Source organism: Adiantum capillus-veneris, chromosome 20, assembly GCF_014529385.1.
Source record: "Adiantum capillus-veneris isolate H3 chromosome 20, ASM1452938v2, whole genome shotgun sequence".
Classification (NCBI taxonomy): Eukaryota; Viridiplantae; Streptophyta; class Polypodiopsida; order Polypodiales; family Pteridaceae; genus Adiantum; species Adiantum capillus-veneris.
In genome coordinates this window covers 30,665,859-30,682,730 of record NC_140950.1, presented here as the reverse complement: position 1 = coordinate 30,682,730, position 16,872 = coordinate 30,665,859, and the positions used below count along the sequence as shown (strand labels likewise).

Here is a 16,872-nt window from a genome sequence, read left to right as displayed (position 1 = left end):
AGAGGTTGGTTTACTGTAGAGCCAACATGAAGCTTGTGCGAGCCTACCATGCTTTGGGGACACCAAAGCAGGTAATATTAAATATGTGGTTTTGTTAACTCGTAGATTTTACTTATGATGATATGATCAAACTCTTTGTAACGTACGTTCGGTTTTTTCTATGAGCAGGTAGATCCCACGCAGGTTAAGATGGTGCCTGATTCCACTATAGAGAACATTGAGCAGCAGACGAGAGATGAGCAGGAGGAGATTCTTCGACTACTTCATAGAGAGTTGGAGAGTGTGGATCGACGAGTGACCAGATCGCGAGCACGGGCATACAACATTCCACTCCAAGAGCGAGCTCCAGATCCAGATATTGCACGACGTGAGAGCATTCGCAAAGGAAAGCTTCCTGTCCACAAAGCACAAGTACGTGCAAATGAGGCGGTTCGTCTCATTCACGCCACAGAGGAGGAGGATCTTGAGGATGTTGCAGAGCAGCCACAGGTGTCTATGGTTGTGGAGCCAGAGTACGACGACGAAGGCAATGTCTTGTCACATGGAGACATTCTCTCCTCTGCAGAGAGCTCATCTTCATCCAATGATGAGTTCTAAGCTAGTTGTCTTGGGAGAGAGAGACTTGAGTCTCTTGACTGAGGACTCCATTGGGTTTTTTCTAGTATTATTCATGCTATGTATTACTTTTAACTTTTGGCATTTGCACCTTGCTAGTTTATGAGCTTTTGTAGTTGGCATCAGACATTGGTCATGATTGCTATGTCATAATGTCATTCTCATTGGTCATGATTGATATGCCATTTTCATGCCGGGATGATTGTAGTGTTGAGTTTTGTATTTGCAGTATTTTAATCATCATTAGTCAATCTTTGGATCTTCACCCTTGTATGATCATTGATGTACATTGTCTCTTACCTTACAATGCTATGTTGCTTTTGAGATTATGGTCTTGAGTCTGTCATACTATTACTGAAATCGGGTATTGTGTCCCATGTTCGTATATGGACCATAAATCGGGTATTGTGTCCCATGTTCGTATATGGACCATGGTAGGTCACTTGATTGATGTTTAAATTTTAATGCAGGTAGGCCTTTTCATTTAGCCATATAGATTGATAGTTTATATATTTGTGGGCTTCTTTTGTGAAATTTCAAATGTTTTTCCTAATTTTTAAGGGTTTTTTACCAATAGTGCGTATTTTTACGTACCTTAAACCTCAATCCATACAGGACTGCGTACCTTACGTACTGAATACGTACAGTATTTTACGTTTGGTTCCACCTTGAAATAGCTTCATGATTTGCGTAATTCAAATCTCGATCAAACCTTGCTTTCGAATCATGAATGCCTTACCTCTCTCTCAAAGGTACATGATTATGTAAATCATGCAACCCTCCAAAGAGAGATAGCAGTTAGATGCAAAAGTATACGTAAGGGTCAAATTATGCATCTATCACAAACAATCGCTTTGGTTGAATGAAAATCCTTGTCATGCTTTTACATAATTGAAGATATGTTGCCATGTCATGGAACATACATAATATGAAATGACAAATTCTACCTCACTTTTTTATTTTTATGATGTACAGGAGAAAATGCTACAATGTATTGAGCGTGATGTGTGAAGGTAGTTTCTCACACGGTTGTTGAAATGTACATACCTTACTAGGGAGTCGTGGCCCTAAATGTGACATTGTCGCATGTTTTGATACTTTAGAGCGGGCCTAGTTTGGTTTAATAATGTAAAAATCTTAAGTGAATCATGGCGGTACACTAGCTAGTTTTGTCTACAAAGTTTGATGCGGATACAAACTGTCAAAAACAATAGTTAGGAGTGGCCCACACGTCGAAGGGGAGGTAAAAGTTTTTAGTTACGCAGTCCCCCCTCCACTTACTGCACCTCAAAGATATTACATTTCAACTTCTTACCCCCCCTCCCATTAGGTGTGTGTGTGTGAAGACCCATCTTTTCAAAAGGTGATCTAATCGCCCTCCCACTTATGATTAACCCCCCCTCGTGTGAGGAACACCTTAGTATGTACAACCATCACATATGTATTAAAAACTAATGACAATTGGAAAGCTGATGTCACATACAAAATTTGAGCACAAAGGAATTTCCCAAATGGTTTTAAAGTTTTTATATGCCTTCGAAGGATCATTTTTTGACCAAATTTTATGATAAAGTAGCCTATTTTCAAATTTGATGAGTCAGCAAAAGTGCCATGTATGCAAGTAAAGGAGGTTTTTGCTTATGGCTGCAAAACTTCAATTCTTCCCCTTTTGTGTACTTCACTTCTTGGTTTCTCTATGAAAGATCACTGCAATCTTGCCTCTCTCCCTTCTTGTTTTTGGGCTTGTGAGGGTGTGAATTAAGGTTTGCTTTCTTGAATTTGTATGTGGGTTTTTCATATAAGGATGTTGAAATCTCTACAAAATCAAAATGAGGGTGAATTGAGGGAGAAAGCTTGAGTTTGCATTCAACAGATTGAAGTTATAACTATGAAATAAGAGACAAGGCCGCAAGATTTCATGAATAAGATTGGGGTTTTGAATGCGTTGTGTGTTTATGTGTGAGTAGATCTTTCATGGATGAACTTAAAAGTTTTTTTTATTATAGTTTTAAGTGAATTTGGTTTTAGACTAGTTTCTAATCTTCTCATTACAAACTTGCTCTCTATTACAAGCAGATTTAGGAAAGATCTTTGTGATTTCCCATTAAAAAACACTCTTAGAATTTGAAAGAGTAGTATCTGCAATCTTGCCTCTTTTCCTTCTTGTTTTTGAGATTGTGAGGGTGTGAACTAAGCTTTTCTTCCTTGAAGTATGTATGTGGGTTTTACTATGAGGATGCTAAAATCTCTGCAAAATTAGAATGAGGGTTAATTAAGGGAGAAATGCTTGATTTTTTTAAAAAGATTGAAGTTATAACTATGCAATGATGGACAAGGCTACAAGATTACATGAAGAAGAAGATTGGGGTTTTGAATGGATTGTGCGCTTATGTGAGTACAACTTTCATCGATGAACTTAAAGTATTTTTTATTATACTTTTAGGTGAATCTGATTTAAGAGTTTGTGATCTTCTCATTACGAACTTGCTCTCTATTACAAGCAAGGGCTTTGAGATTTCCCTTGAAAAAATGCTCTTAGAATTCGAATCATATTTAGGCAAATAGTTGTGAAAAACATAAACACTTCTTCATAAAGTACTCATAACTTCCATCACCAACTCTCATAGCTAGGTTTCGCATCTTTCCAACTAGACCACAATTTTCCAAACGTATTTTTTGGTGATGGAATGAGAGTTTTTTTATTTTTGTTACCACAAAAATGTTTAAATATGGCTAATCACCAAGAGCAACAAGGTATGTGCTTTGGATCCAAATACGATGCAAATGATCCAGGCCTTTGTATTTTTTATATAGTAACAACAAGTTGCGGATAGGCGGGAAGTATCTACCACAAATGATTTGCATTCCATAGTGAAAACAAATGAATCAATTCAATGGAAAAGATATAGCAAAGTACTTGCAGCATTATGTAAAATAAATGAAGCCCATAAGGGTGTCTACAACTACCATGTTAGCTAGTTTTAGGTATGTTGTGGTTCCAAAAACCAAAGCACATGTAAGTGGGACCCGGGAGGAAAATTGGGAAGCATTTGTGAAATCTCTAGAGCAAGATTACTTCATAAAGGATTTTGAACGCATTATGAAGAGAACCTTTCAGGAACGGGTTTCTCGCTCTAAACAACTCTCACAAATGTAGCTACAAAGGGAGTTTGAGCGACGATATGTTGAATTGTCACAGTAAAATAGGGCACCTTGAATGCGGAGAAGGCAGAGTTGCTTTTACATCTTGTATGTAAATACTTCAAGAAATGTTGGAGCTACTTTTGGAAGATAAAGACAGAGAGCAATGTCAAAAGATTGAGTGAAAGGAGGTTGAAGATACAGCTTCACTACTTTTCAAGAGACAACGTCATAGGGACACAAGATGGTGATAAATAGTATGGATCTTGCAATAAATCCAAGTACTCTTAATCAAAAGACTGATGAGTCTTCCATGTGAGATGAGCGTGTCAAATGGATGCGTAAAAGAAGCTCAAACTAACAAAAATTAGAAGAAAAAAGACAACCATCAGAGAAAAAAATTCGAAGTAAAGGATTCTTGATATGCTCAAAAAACCTTGTGGGATAGCTCTCTCTAGGGTCTAGTACCATTGTACACTTGTGTACGAACATCCTCTAGTCATAGGCTCATGAGCGGAGACTGTCCATATGGATATTGTACAACATATCATATTTATGTACTTGTGTGTCTGATTATTGCATGCTACCTTCTTGCATGAATGACATGAATAGTTTTAGGAAAGTTTTAGGAAATGGGGATATTTGTCTCGAAACCGTGTGTATGGTATTTGCTCACACTTTTTTGTGGCATGAGAATAAGTTGCAAGTATAGCCATCTTTTCAAGATAAGAAAATAAGAGGCCAAGGGAAGTGAAAACCCTTGCTCCAAGGGGTCACTATGTATAAATTGTGTATTTCGCATGCGTTCAAGGACTATCTATAAAACTCCTTATCTATGAATTTTTGACAAATAAAGTGTACCCTTTTCTTATTCAATCTGTAATTTTTTTTCCCAATTCCATTTTACAATATCCTTCTGTACGTAAAAATATAAGAAAAAATTAAATTTAATAATCCCTTCTGTTGCACTCACGTGATAATCACAAAATTACTAAGTGACGCCCCCAAGATCCACCCAACCATCCTACCCTCTACTTATAGAGCAATCCCCATCCCGGTTTTCTACTAAGCCCTTGGCCTCAAGATTGAGTGGTGTTCCCGACTTATTAAAGACAACCCTCCAAAAATGACTGTCAAACTTGGGATCACAGTCACTCATAATATTACTAAGAAATCCATATAACTGATACAGAATTTCAACAAACAACTTGGCAAATTTTGAAAAAATGGTAGACTTGGTGGGAATAAACTTACAAAGTTTAGTCAACGTATCTACAATCAAGACCTTGGGGAGATCACTATGCATAAATAGTGTATATCACATGCGTTCAAGAAATATTACTAAAACTCCTTATTTGTGAATTTTGACAAATAAAATATACCCTTTCCTATTCGATCTGTAAATTTTTTTGTCAAATCTATTTTATGATACCCTTTTGTATTTGAAAATGTGAGAAAAAAATATAATTTAATAACCTCGTATGTTGCATTCACGCGATAGTCACATATTTATTAAGTAATCCTCTCGAGACCGAGACATGACCACCGACAATAGTTGGTAGACCCACAATAAAATCCATAGAGATATTCTTCCATTGTTATTGGAAATCTCCAAAGAATGCAAGAGACATCTTCTCTACACGTGATCTACGTTATTAATTTGACACTATTAGCAATGCAATGCATAACCTTGAACATAAACATGCAACCATCCAAGAAGATTGCTACATGCTTTTCCAAAGAAAACGAGTCTTGTTTAGTATCCGATATTTTTTAGTCACTGAAATTGTTCCCAATACATGTGTTGTAATTAAATGGTCTTGGCAAACAAAAAGGACCAATACTTTGGGAGTTTATGTGACACGTATGCTAGTGTGATAGTCCCTGAGATCTCATATTCTCCACATGTGGAATATTATGTCTCATAAATCTATGTTAGGAAATTCAAAATTCTTAAGTTCAAGTTCTTATGTGTGGGAAAGCCATAAAACTCTCAATTGTAGAAGTGAGAAGAACCCTCATAAACTTGGCCCACATAATGGTTGAACTCCTTGAGTTTCCAAGTCTTGTAGAACTCTTTTAGTTCGTAACCAATATTATTGTGCCTTAGTGACTCAGGATGTGTATCAATGAATTCACATGCCACCTTGGACAAGTCTTTGCTAAACACTACAGAATATACCAATAGTGTGCATGCTTTAACAAATATGGATCCTATCTTGTAGAATGCAAAACACTAAATGTCCTACTTAACATGGGAGTAGTTACTATAGACAAACCTTGACATAAGATCATGGTGATTCGGTGGTGTCTTATGTAGTACAGAGTTTTGATTGAACTCCATAAGTTGGTAGATCAAGGTGTGTATCCATATGAAGAGCAAGATCAACATCTGTCGAAAGAAAAGATAATCATGAACCTTGTAGCCATGTAATTTTCTGTATGAAATTGACCAAAAGACATTTCATGCATGTAATGCAATCTCATATCTATTGTATAAAAAAATCATATGGACACAAAAACATGACCGAGGAGGTACCACATATGCCAACCCTTATAATCCTTTCCTCAAACATGACCTTGTCATGTACACAAAGAGCTAATTGGATGAAATCATTCAAGAATATGCATCCCACTTGTAAATCTTATTTTAAGAATATTTAGAAAAGAAAAAAAACTAAATTATATGCTTATTGTGAGCAAGAAAAGTACCATGAAAGACCACTTGTGAGCAAAGGAGATAAAGGTGCATCACCAAAATCCTTCCTTCTATTGATCCAGCCCTTTCCTTGACCTATGAGCTTAACACTAAAAGTATAGATTAGTGTTGGAGCTATATATGGTTCACTCTACTCAACTTGGTCTCACCTATATATTTGTATCTTGTCCTCAATATGAATCAGTCTTTGGGAGCGTACATGGTGTGTCTCTTGTCTCGTCTCTCTCTCTTTCTCTCTACATCTCAACATGGTATCAAAGCGGTAACGATCACGCGCCGATTCAATTCATGGTGCAAAACAGTATGTGTCGCATGTAAGATTCAAAATTTCTACAAATTTTATTTTTGAGCATTGATTCTTGTTAACTGTGGTTGTTTTGTGTTAAGAATAATATGATTAGTGTTTTGTGTGGCGTTTATTGCTAATCAATCTAATTGTTGATTACGTTTTCTTGTTGATGACACCATGAACTTCATCTCAATTTTTTGGGGTGTTCTGCTCAAAATTTGGAGAAACAAAAAAAGCGCAATGGCGCTTTTCATCCAAAACTTGTTCGTCTCCTCGAGCTCTTCGATTTGAGCTCTTCGATTTGATGAACAACACAATATTACCACAAAGCAACCACGTTTATCTAGAGACTCTTCTTCTTCTTCTTGTGAATATTGTGGACGATCTGATCACCCCACTCATATGTGCTATAAGCGTCGATTCATCGAAACAACATTGTACCAGAAACAAGCTGCGTCCTATGTTCAGTTGCTCCACACAGAATACTTCATGTACGTGATGGATCACTTTTTATTGTCGATTCTGGTGCTACAGAAAATATGACATATCAGTCTAAGTGGCTTCATAACTATCGTCCACTGGCAGTTCAACGTGTTGTTTATCTTGCTCATGATACTACTTGTCAAGTAAAGGGTATTGGAGACTTATATCTTGGCACCTTATCTTCTTCCACTCGAATTTTGCGAGGAGTATTACATGTACCAGATCTTCAACGTAATCTTCTTTCAGTTGCTAGACTTGTTGATCTTGGTCTATTTGTTGGATTTGATCATACCAAATGCCGAATTGAGAAAGATGGACAGACTATAGCCACTACTCCTCGAATCGATAACTTGTTTGAACTCTCTCTCAACGATGCTGTAGAAAATGTTGTCACTGCTCCAGGTGATCATGATTGCAATGTATGGCATCACCGTTTTGTTCATGCTGATTTCTCAAAATTCCTTAATCTTCAACGTCGTGATCTTGTTCATGGTATAGATCTTAAAGCCCATCCCCATATGGGAATTTGTGAATTTTGTGCTCTTGGAAAACACAATCGTAAACCCTTTCCTCTTTCGAATACAACTCATTCTCATGACATATTGGTTCTTGTTCATACTGATATATGTGGACCTCTCCCTTCTTCGAGATCACAATATCGCTACTTCATTACTTTCATTGATGATTTCTCAAGGTATATGACTGTATTTCTACTCAGACGAAAATCTGAAGCCTTATCTGTTTTCAAACAATCCCACAAGGCTGCGGAACTTCAAACTGGTCGTCGCCTTAAGAAGCTTCGTAGTGACAATGGAGGCGAATATGTTTCTCGAAGTTTGTGAGTTACTGTGCTGACAGTGGAATTCATCATGAACACACTATTCCATATTCGCCTCAACAGAACGGTTTTGCTGAACGAAAGAATCGCACTATTCTCAATGTTGTAAGATGTATGCTGATTCATTCTAGCTTATCTCAGGTTTTCTAGGTTGAAGCTACTTTGACAGCAGTATTTGTTCAGAATCATCTTCCTACTACTGCACCCTCTGGTAAGATACCCATCACAGCATGGACAGGTGACATTCCTTCTGTATCTCATTTTCGAACCTTTGGATGTATTGCTTATATTCATGTTCCCAAAGAAACACGAACAAAGCTTGATGCTCCTGATCTTAAAGTTATTTTTATTGGATATTCTGACACTTCCAAAGGCTACAAATTCTATGACCCTTCCTCCAAGAAAGTAATTGTGAATCGTGATGCTACTTTTAACGAACAGCTTATGGGAGGCTCATGGTCCATGATTCTGATGATACTAAATCATTGCTTCAGGCTTTTCCATTTCTTTCAGAAGATGAAACTCTTCCTATAGAGCAACTTTCCTCATCACAATCATCCATTCCGAATGTTGCCAATGATGATATTGATATTTTTGTTGATCTACCTATTGATTTTGAACATGGCTCATGTCATGTTTATGATGACGATATTGCTGATAATGCTTTTTCTACTTCTGAAGATCCCGTTACTTATGATGAAGCTATCTCTTCACCACAAAAGGATCAATGGCAAGAGGCTATGGAAGCAGAGTACGATTCTCTTATCTCTAAAGGTATATGAATAGTAACTGAATTACCTCCTGGTCGTACAACTATTAAATGTAAGTGGGTGTATAAGACAAAAGTAAAAGCAAATGGATCTTTTGACAAGTTCAAGACATGTTTAGTTGCAAAAGGTTGCTCCCAAGTAGCTGGTGTTGATTGTCAAGAGACTTTTTTACCAGTTGTTCGCATTACAAGTGTTCGAGTTTTATTGGCATTTCTTGTTCAATTTGATTTAGAAGCTCATCAAATGGATCTGGAAACTGCTTTTCTTAATGGTGACTTGGAAGAGGAAATTTATGTAGAACAACCAAAAGGGTTTGTTATTCCAGGTAAAGAAGACCTTGTTGCTCAACTCCATAAGGCACTATATGGTCTCAAACAAGCTTCGCGAGCATGGTACACAAAATCTGATCTTTTTCTCACCTCTAAAGGATTCATCTCTTGCTCGTCAGACCCCAACTTATACATAAAACGCCAAGGTAGAAGTTTTGTGATTCTTGCTCTTTATGTGGATGATACCATCCTTGTTTCCAATGATTTGGGATTTCTTCAGCAAGTGAAAAAGTAATTGTCTTCTGCATTTGATATGGTGGATCTTAGAGAGATTCAGTCGTGTCTTGGCATTCAAATCCAACGGAACCGTACAAAAGGTATTTTATTACTTCAATAGTCAAAGTTTATTGCAGATACTATTCAAAAATTTGGTATGGAATCTGCACATTCAGCGAACACACCTTGTCTTGAGAGCTCTACGAAGAACACTTCTGACAATGGCGGTCAACTCGTCACAAATCAACCTTATGCTAACTTGATTGGATGTCTTCAGTTTGTTGGCATGAACACTCGTCCTGATATTCTGCTTGCTGCTAATTATCTTGGACAACATCTTGCATGTCCTTCTCTTAAGCATTGGCCTGTTGCAAAGCGTGTATTGAAATACTTGAAAGGCACTACAGATTTTGGTTTAGTCTATCGATGACAACTCACATCGGATTCTATGCAATCTCTTTCTCTTTTGGGTTACACAGATGCAGACTGGGCAAGCTCACATTTATCTATGCGATCTACTGGTGGAAATTGCTTCTTTATAAATGTTGTCTTGTTTCTTGGACCAGCAAGAAACAACGTTGTGTTACAGTTTCTACGTCTGAGTCAGAATATGTTGCGGCATCACTTGCAACTCGTGAGTTGATTTGGCTTCAACAAATGCTGGTTGATATTGGTCACTCTCCTCTTTCTAGCACACCCTTGCGGTGTGACAACCAAAGTACTATTAGTTTTGCAAAAGACTATGTTCAACATAATAAGTCAAAGCACATTGCTATCCATTATCATTATGTCAGGTATGAAGTACGCAAAGGAACCATTATGGTTGAACACTGTCCAAGTGACCAGATGATTGCAGACATTTTGACCAAAGGCCTCAACGAGTCATGTTTCATCCTCTTGCGCTCGGAGCTTGGAGTTGCTTAGGCCTCACTCTTTCTAGATTAGCTTCTTTGCTATTGTAATAGCTTTGTACATATGACATTGTAATCTTTGAGGTACCATGCACTATGCACACTCCACATTTGCACATTGTGATCTCTAAGTCACTTGAACATTTGTACATTGTATAGGGGCTTGGGTTTTTCCCTTGAGCTCCCCAAGGGTTTTTTCATCCAAACTAGAGACCTTTGTTTGAGTGGGGGTGTTGGAGCTATATATGACTCACTCTACTCAACTTGGTCTCACCTATATATTTGTATCTTATTCTCAATATGAATCAGTCTTTGGGAGCGTACATGGTGTGTCTCTTGTCTCGTCTCTCTCTCTTTCTCTCTACATCTCAACAATTAGTGTATATAAACAAGAAACTTGAACTAAGATTTAGTTGAGAATCCTCGTCTCCTTAGCTAAGACTCATGTTTACTTCGTTCTCACAATTGAGAATTTCTTTTTGGAGTTGACGGATTCATGTGAATGGTCAAATAAGTGATTGACACCATGATATAATCAATAACATCCGATTCGCAAGGAGCATGATCTTAGACAAGGTATAGTTTATCTATAGGCACAACAAGGCCTATAGAACGTACATGATCTTAGGTTCGAGCCATGTTCACAACTAGATTCAAAAAATTTGGAATGGTGTTCACCATTAGATCTTTTAGGATAATCGTGTCAACCCTGAGACGAGGAGTGAACTTTCCATCCCAAGCTTAGAAGACAATAAGATTGTGCCCTTTCGTCGCTCTATGATAAGATTCAATCCATCAGAAATATAGAGCTCCTTGAGCAATCTACTAAGTCATGACAATATGCCTGTACATTTTCTTGTTTTATTCTTTGTACATGTGTGGCATATTTTGAAAAGACTCAGTCATGGGTTGAGTAGTAGCTCAGTTCATAATTACACTAGTATCATCCACTGAATAGAGAAAGGGACTTCTCGTAGATATGCATCATTGACAAGTTGTTCTGATTTTGGCTCCTATCTCGAAGGATTCTCATGCGAAAGTTGATCTAACTAAATCAAAGAGAATTGATCTCATGCAAAAGTAGATCTAATTGAGTCGAAGAGCGTTGTATCCTCTTTTGAATCAAACATGGTCTATGGAAATTACTAATACCAAGATGTTAAGCTCTTAGCCAAAAGAGAAATGAGTAATTGGATACACGTTGGAGAGGGGGAATGGAGAAACACACCCAACACACAACACAATGCCTCTTTATAGCTCAAGGCATTCACAGCACCCCTGTCCTCTCGGAGAACACCTTCAAAACTTCTCTCTTTCACAAGCAGAACACCGTTCACACACACACCACCACGCTCACCACGACCAAATCTACCCACACACATTTCACAGATTGTTTCAAACCACACATCGTTGCCGCACACAACAGCTCTCTCTCACTCCATTCCACTCACAAAAAGGGCCCGAGAGCACACCTGCTCACACACATTGGCACCACACACCAAACCAGAAGAAGTACAAAAGTGAGGCAAGGGGAAACGACACTCAAGTAATGGCTATGGAAGCCCGATCATGCTTTTAAAACACCATACATAACTCACTTACGACAAACGGCACACCTACTTGGTCGCCGGGCAAAGGAACACACACCAGCTTGCGCTTTGTAGACACACTCTACACAAAGAAGCCCACCAAAAAACAAACCCACTCACCTTGGCTCCCCTACAAACGGTAGGCCAAAAGCATTTGAAATGTACAAAAATTAACTTTTGTAGGAGGTTTCAACTCATTTTTGGAAGGGGGGTTCTAATTGGCTCATTTGGCACCCCATATTAGGAATTTTAAAAGGGGGGCACTGCCTTTGCATGATTTCTCTCAAATGCTCTCTCGTTTGAACTTGAAGGGGGGGTGCACTAGCGAGGTTGCTAGTGCCCCTACACATTTTCAATTAGTTTTACTTTATTTTCTCCCTTTCTCCTTGGCTCCCCTACAAACGGTAGGCCAAAAGCATTTGTAATGTACAAAAATTAACTTTTGTAGGGGGTTTTTCATCTCATTTTTGGAAGAGGGGTTCTAATTGGCTCATTTGGCACTCCTAGGAATTTTGAAAGGGGGGCACTGCCTTTGCATGATTTCTCTCAAATGCTCTCTCGTTTGAACTTGAAGGGGGGGTGCACTAGCGAGCGAGGTTGCTAGTGCCCCTACAAATTTTCAATTAATTTTACTCTATTTTCTCCCTTTCTCTTTTTTTCCACCTTGGAACTCTCCTTTGTCTAGCTTGGCTCTGACCGCCTTGACTTGTTTTCGCCCACTCCTTTGAACCACTAATCCACCCTCTCTCTAGCTCATCTCCACACCTCCACTTTCTCTCTCATGCCCTCCCCGTTGCACTAGCGAGGTTCCTAGTGTGTGTGTGGGGGGGGGGCGGAGGGGGGCGTTACCCTTCACTTCAAAAAAATGGGCCTTGAAGGCTGCATACAGGACTGAGATCTACAATCTGCCACATCATCACATTGCAACAGCGCTGTCCCTCAGCAATACTACAGCCGCATGCCACCTCTACGACCACCAAAACCGTTGCTAGAGTAGCGAGGCAGCCATCATCACTTGAGAATGTGGAGGAGCACACTCCACTTGCATCACCCCCACCAACGCAGAGATGCGCGCAGAGAGCCGTCTCTCTTCTTGTATAACACTTAATAGGTCAGAATGCTATATATATGCCATATACTTAGCCAATTCGTAGAGAAGTGCCACGTGGCCCTCCTCTACAAATTGGCTCTCAAGGCAGCCCAAAAACTACTCAAAAATTCTCAAAAGAAACCCTTTTTCTTCCCAAATTTCTCAAGCCATCATTCCTTGCTCAATGCTCAATTGCCCAAACCGGGAAAATAAGCCAAACTCCATTACGTCGACTTGAAGTCCTGCAAATCTTGTCACTTTTTGACTTGTCTGAATTCGCCAACCGAGGTAGAAAAAAATTGAAAAAACACTAGGCACCTTGTCTCTAGCATATGCACCCCACTTCACCGAGCCATAACTCGACAATCGTGAACCCATTTGGCAAGCCATCAAATTGCACTGGCTCCACTTGATGCATACTACCTTCTCAAATCCTGGTGAGCCCATTAAACCTCTAGATGGCATGTCTACAAATACAGTCAACTTGGCACATAACTAGCCCCCGACAAATCTTTCACTACCATATCTTTTTCATCAGAGCTCATATTGATGATCCAAGAAGACCGGCATGTTTCACAATTTGAGCACTACGTGTCTATCCATCCACACCAACTTTGGCCACCTGTCCCCACTTGCCTTGTCCGTTGAGGATCTGCAAAGCATTCCAAATTTGAGCTACCATATCTTTCACCTGGTTGCTCCATTTGAGGAGTCTTTTAGACTGGCTTCAAGAGCATCTCAAACACTAGATTCTAGGGCACAAATATTGTACTTCGGACACCTCAATCTGCCAACCCTATTGGCCCACAATGGAGTCCTTTTGGCTTTCAAAACCACATCAAGCATACACTTCCGCTATCACCTGTCTGACCAAAGATTTTGTACCTACTTTAGAGACTTGCCCTACACCTGTTGACACACGTAGCATTGCATACCACACTTCCCAACACAACCAGCTTTGGCTACACCAACGTATTGTTATTAACTCCAAGTAAGAGAGTATGTTTGTCAAGAAACCTTGCCCTACTAAAGACATTGACATGTCACTACACATTGCAATATGTATAAAAGTAATATTCTAGACAATGGAAACCAATTCATTAGTAAGGGAATCGCCATGTGTATATGCTAATTGGCATGAATAAAGAGGCAAACATGAAAAAGGAAAGAAACTTTTGTAAAGTCCATATTACATGCTTCTTATATACAAGTAGTGATGCATTATATAAAAATAACTAGAAAACTATGTACCAACATTACTCCTTATAGATCACAAACTACAACTTATTAAATGCATCTGTTGAAGTCTTAATAATCAAGCGCATGGGAGAAATAGTTCCTTCGATGCGTTCCCAAATAAATGAAACATAGTTTTTGCATTTTTTCCTTTTTATATTATGTGGATGGCGGTCTCTTCTTTGCCACGTTGAGAGAGACCATCATACTCCGAGTGGAGGAGATCTGTTGTTGATTCATATCTTGACTTGGTGGAATGTTTGATAATGTTATCCCTTCGTTCCATGGGACCCTTGTGCCTCATGTCTTCTTTGTGATAAAAAAGGTTAACAATTCTATAATTGCATTCACTTTATTGGACAGACAATAGACGCCTACTGACAACTGTCAAAAACAAGCTTTGAAAGCCTAAAAATTGCGTCGAGTAATATTTTCTTTTTCTTCATATAGATTGATATCATCCTTTAGAATATTTACCAGACTTTGAAGAGGAGGAGAGGATATATGTGTCGGTTTCAAATTAAAAAATATAACTTTTTCACAGCTTTGTGTCAAGATAGCTCCTGGTCTAAAAACCCCCTTGCAAAGGTTTTTTTCCAAATTTATGGATAGATTGCCCATGGGAAACTGCCAACTGTGTATATCAATTGGCCGTGCCAAAACAAAATCCCAAAACTAAGAAAATTTATAAAAAATAATTTTAATGCTAATGTCGATGCTTACAAGGCCTTGTCCTAATTACCATCGAGCATGCATTGTTTGATGACAATTGGCCTTTCTACGGCCCTCAAAAAATTTCCATCCAATTGCCAAAGTCAGTTGCCAAAATTTGTCAAAGTTTCTACATAAATAGAGAGCCATGCCTGAATTACTACCAGAGTGAGCTTTGATGGGTTGAAAAAACTTGGTATGCAATGGCTCCACAAAATACATGCTCAAAGTTGAATCCTCAAAATTTACAGCCTTGCTGGAAATTATTGCCCGAATTTACTGTGTACTGTGTTTATATTGTAGTCCGAAGCGAGAGGGCCTTGCCTCGTTGTAGAAACCCATTATCGTGGTGCTTGAGAGTTGCGGGGGACCAAACCCATGGCCAAGGAAAAAAACTTAAATTGTATACCCTTGGAGTGTGAAAGTAAACTCACAAAAGCTTCCACGGTGTACAGTAACCTGTGCAAGGGTTGAGGAAGACCTAGCCCATGATGGAGTGGCCGATTTGGCATAATGTAGAGACAAAGTTTTTCTCATGTGGGCGTGGCTAAGCCACCAAGCCAATCACGAGTAGAAACGGTAGAGATCAAATTCGCTACTACGTGTGTGCGAGAGATCCTACATATGGTGGACATCAAAGTCCTTCTCCTTCACCATGGTTGCATCCTCCATGCTCTGTTTGCATGCAAGTTTTTCAAAATATAACGTGTAACTCAAGCTCTGATACCACTAAGAGGCCAAGGGATGCAAAAACCCATGCTCCACCAAACCATCCTACAGGCTCCACTTACCAGGGAGACCCCATGTGGGTTTCCTACTTAGCCCTTGGCCTCACAAAAAATCCAACGACTTGAGCCTTGGTGACCCAAAGTCTCTTCAAATATTAATAATTGTGTATTCACAGCATTCTTAATTTTTAAGTGGACATGAAAGACTTGAAGTGACCAAAATTGAGAATTATGACAACTACGAAGCCTAAAAAGACTTACTTGTAGAAGAAGTTGCGAGTTTTGGTTTCTAGAATACTTTTGAGGGAAGAAATTTTTGAATTTGCAGCATTGTTCTCCATTTTTAGGCTTTTTATGGATATACATAACCTTAAGGGTCTATATCATCATCCTACACTAATTTCCACACTATTTATGGATATTTTTCATCAAAGAACTTATAGGGTAGTGCCCGTCCCAATTTTCGACTTAACCCTTGGCCTCACAAAAGATTCTAGGACTTGAGTCTTGGTGACCAAAAAGTCTCTTTAGACATTCATAATTGTGCATTCACAACATTTTTAATTTTAAAGTCGACATGAATGACTTGAAGTAATTCTCCTTGACCAAATTTGAGAATTATAAAATTGCGAGTTTCAGTTTCTTGCGCACTTTAGAGGGCTGAAATCTCTCAATTTGAAACATTGTTCTACCTTTTCAATCTTTTCATTGCCATATCCAACTTTAGGGAGCATATATTGTCATCCTATACTAATGCCCACACTATTCATGGCTAATTTTCATCGAAGAACTCCATTGGATTTCTCATTTCTCCTTTTTTCACTGCTTTTCTCTCAATTTCAATCATCTCCCATCATTTACATCACGGGAACGTCAAACTCCTTATAAGGTTTCTTTGTGAGTCCAAATTTTCCCTAATGCTTGAACGAGTATAACTAGACATAGGTACAAATACTTTACTGTCACGCAAAGTATACACCAATCATTTTGGCATATACCTCTAGCTTCCTCATTCTCAGCCCTTTCCACATCAAGTACGTCATGTATATCTGCATCAATAAGTGGCTGGTTCCTAACATTTTTCAAATCCCCTATAGGTTGTACATGTGCCTCATTGGAATTTACATTCAAGTTTTCACCATTTAAAAGAGGTAACAACGTGTCATGAATTTCATGTAAGCTTACATTACTGTCTCTAGTACATGAT

At 38.7% G+C, this 16,872-nt stretch overlaps 2 protein-coding genes across 12 annotated transcripts in view; one reads left to right on the top strand and one right to left on the bottom strand.

Moving 5' to 3' along the window:
- LOC147432311 (uncharacterized) overlaps nt 1-16,872 on the bottom strand; it is a 141,347-nt gene that overhangs the window by 93,503 nt on the left and 30,972 nt on the right. For 6 of the 11 annotated variants that reach the window (XR_015185546.1, XR_015185545.1, XR_015185543.1 and 3 more), the window contains exon 4: nt 6,036-6,148. The exons of the other annotated variants lie outside the window; for them this stretch is intronic. The gene's annotated coding sequence lies outside the window, so the exon portion shown is untranslated. The remainder of the gene's footprint in view (nt 1-6,035; nt 6,149-16,872) is intronic. 11 annotated transcript variants of the gene reach the window in all.
- On the top strand, nt 27-597 carry LOC147432312 (uncharacterized). Its single transcript, XM_086491556.1, has 2 exons — nt 27-71; nt 169-597. The coding sequence occupies exons 1-2, from the start codon at nt 27-29 to the stop codon at nt 595-597; spliced, it is 474 nt and encodes a 157-aa protein (XP_086347682.1).

What these genes read in the sequence shown, in the direction of transcription:
- LOC147432312 (XM_086491556.1), top strand. Translation starts at nt 27, where the DNA reads ATGAAGCTTGTGCGAGCCTACCATGCTTTGGGGACACCAAAGCAG. An exon ending in CTTTGGGGACACCAAAGCAG is followed by an intron (nt 72 to 168) that starts GTAATATTAAAT and finishes TTCTATGAGCAG; the next exon opens with GTAGATCCCACGCAGGTTAA.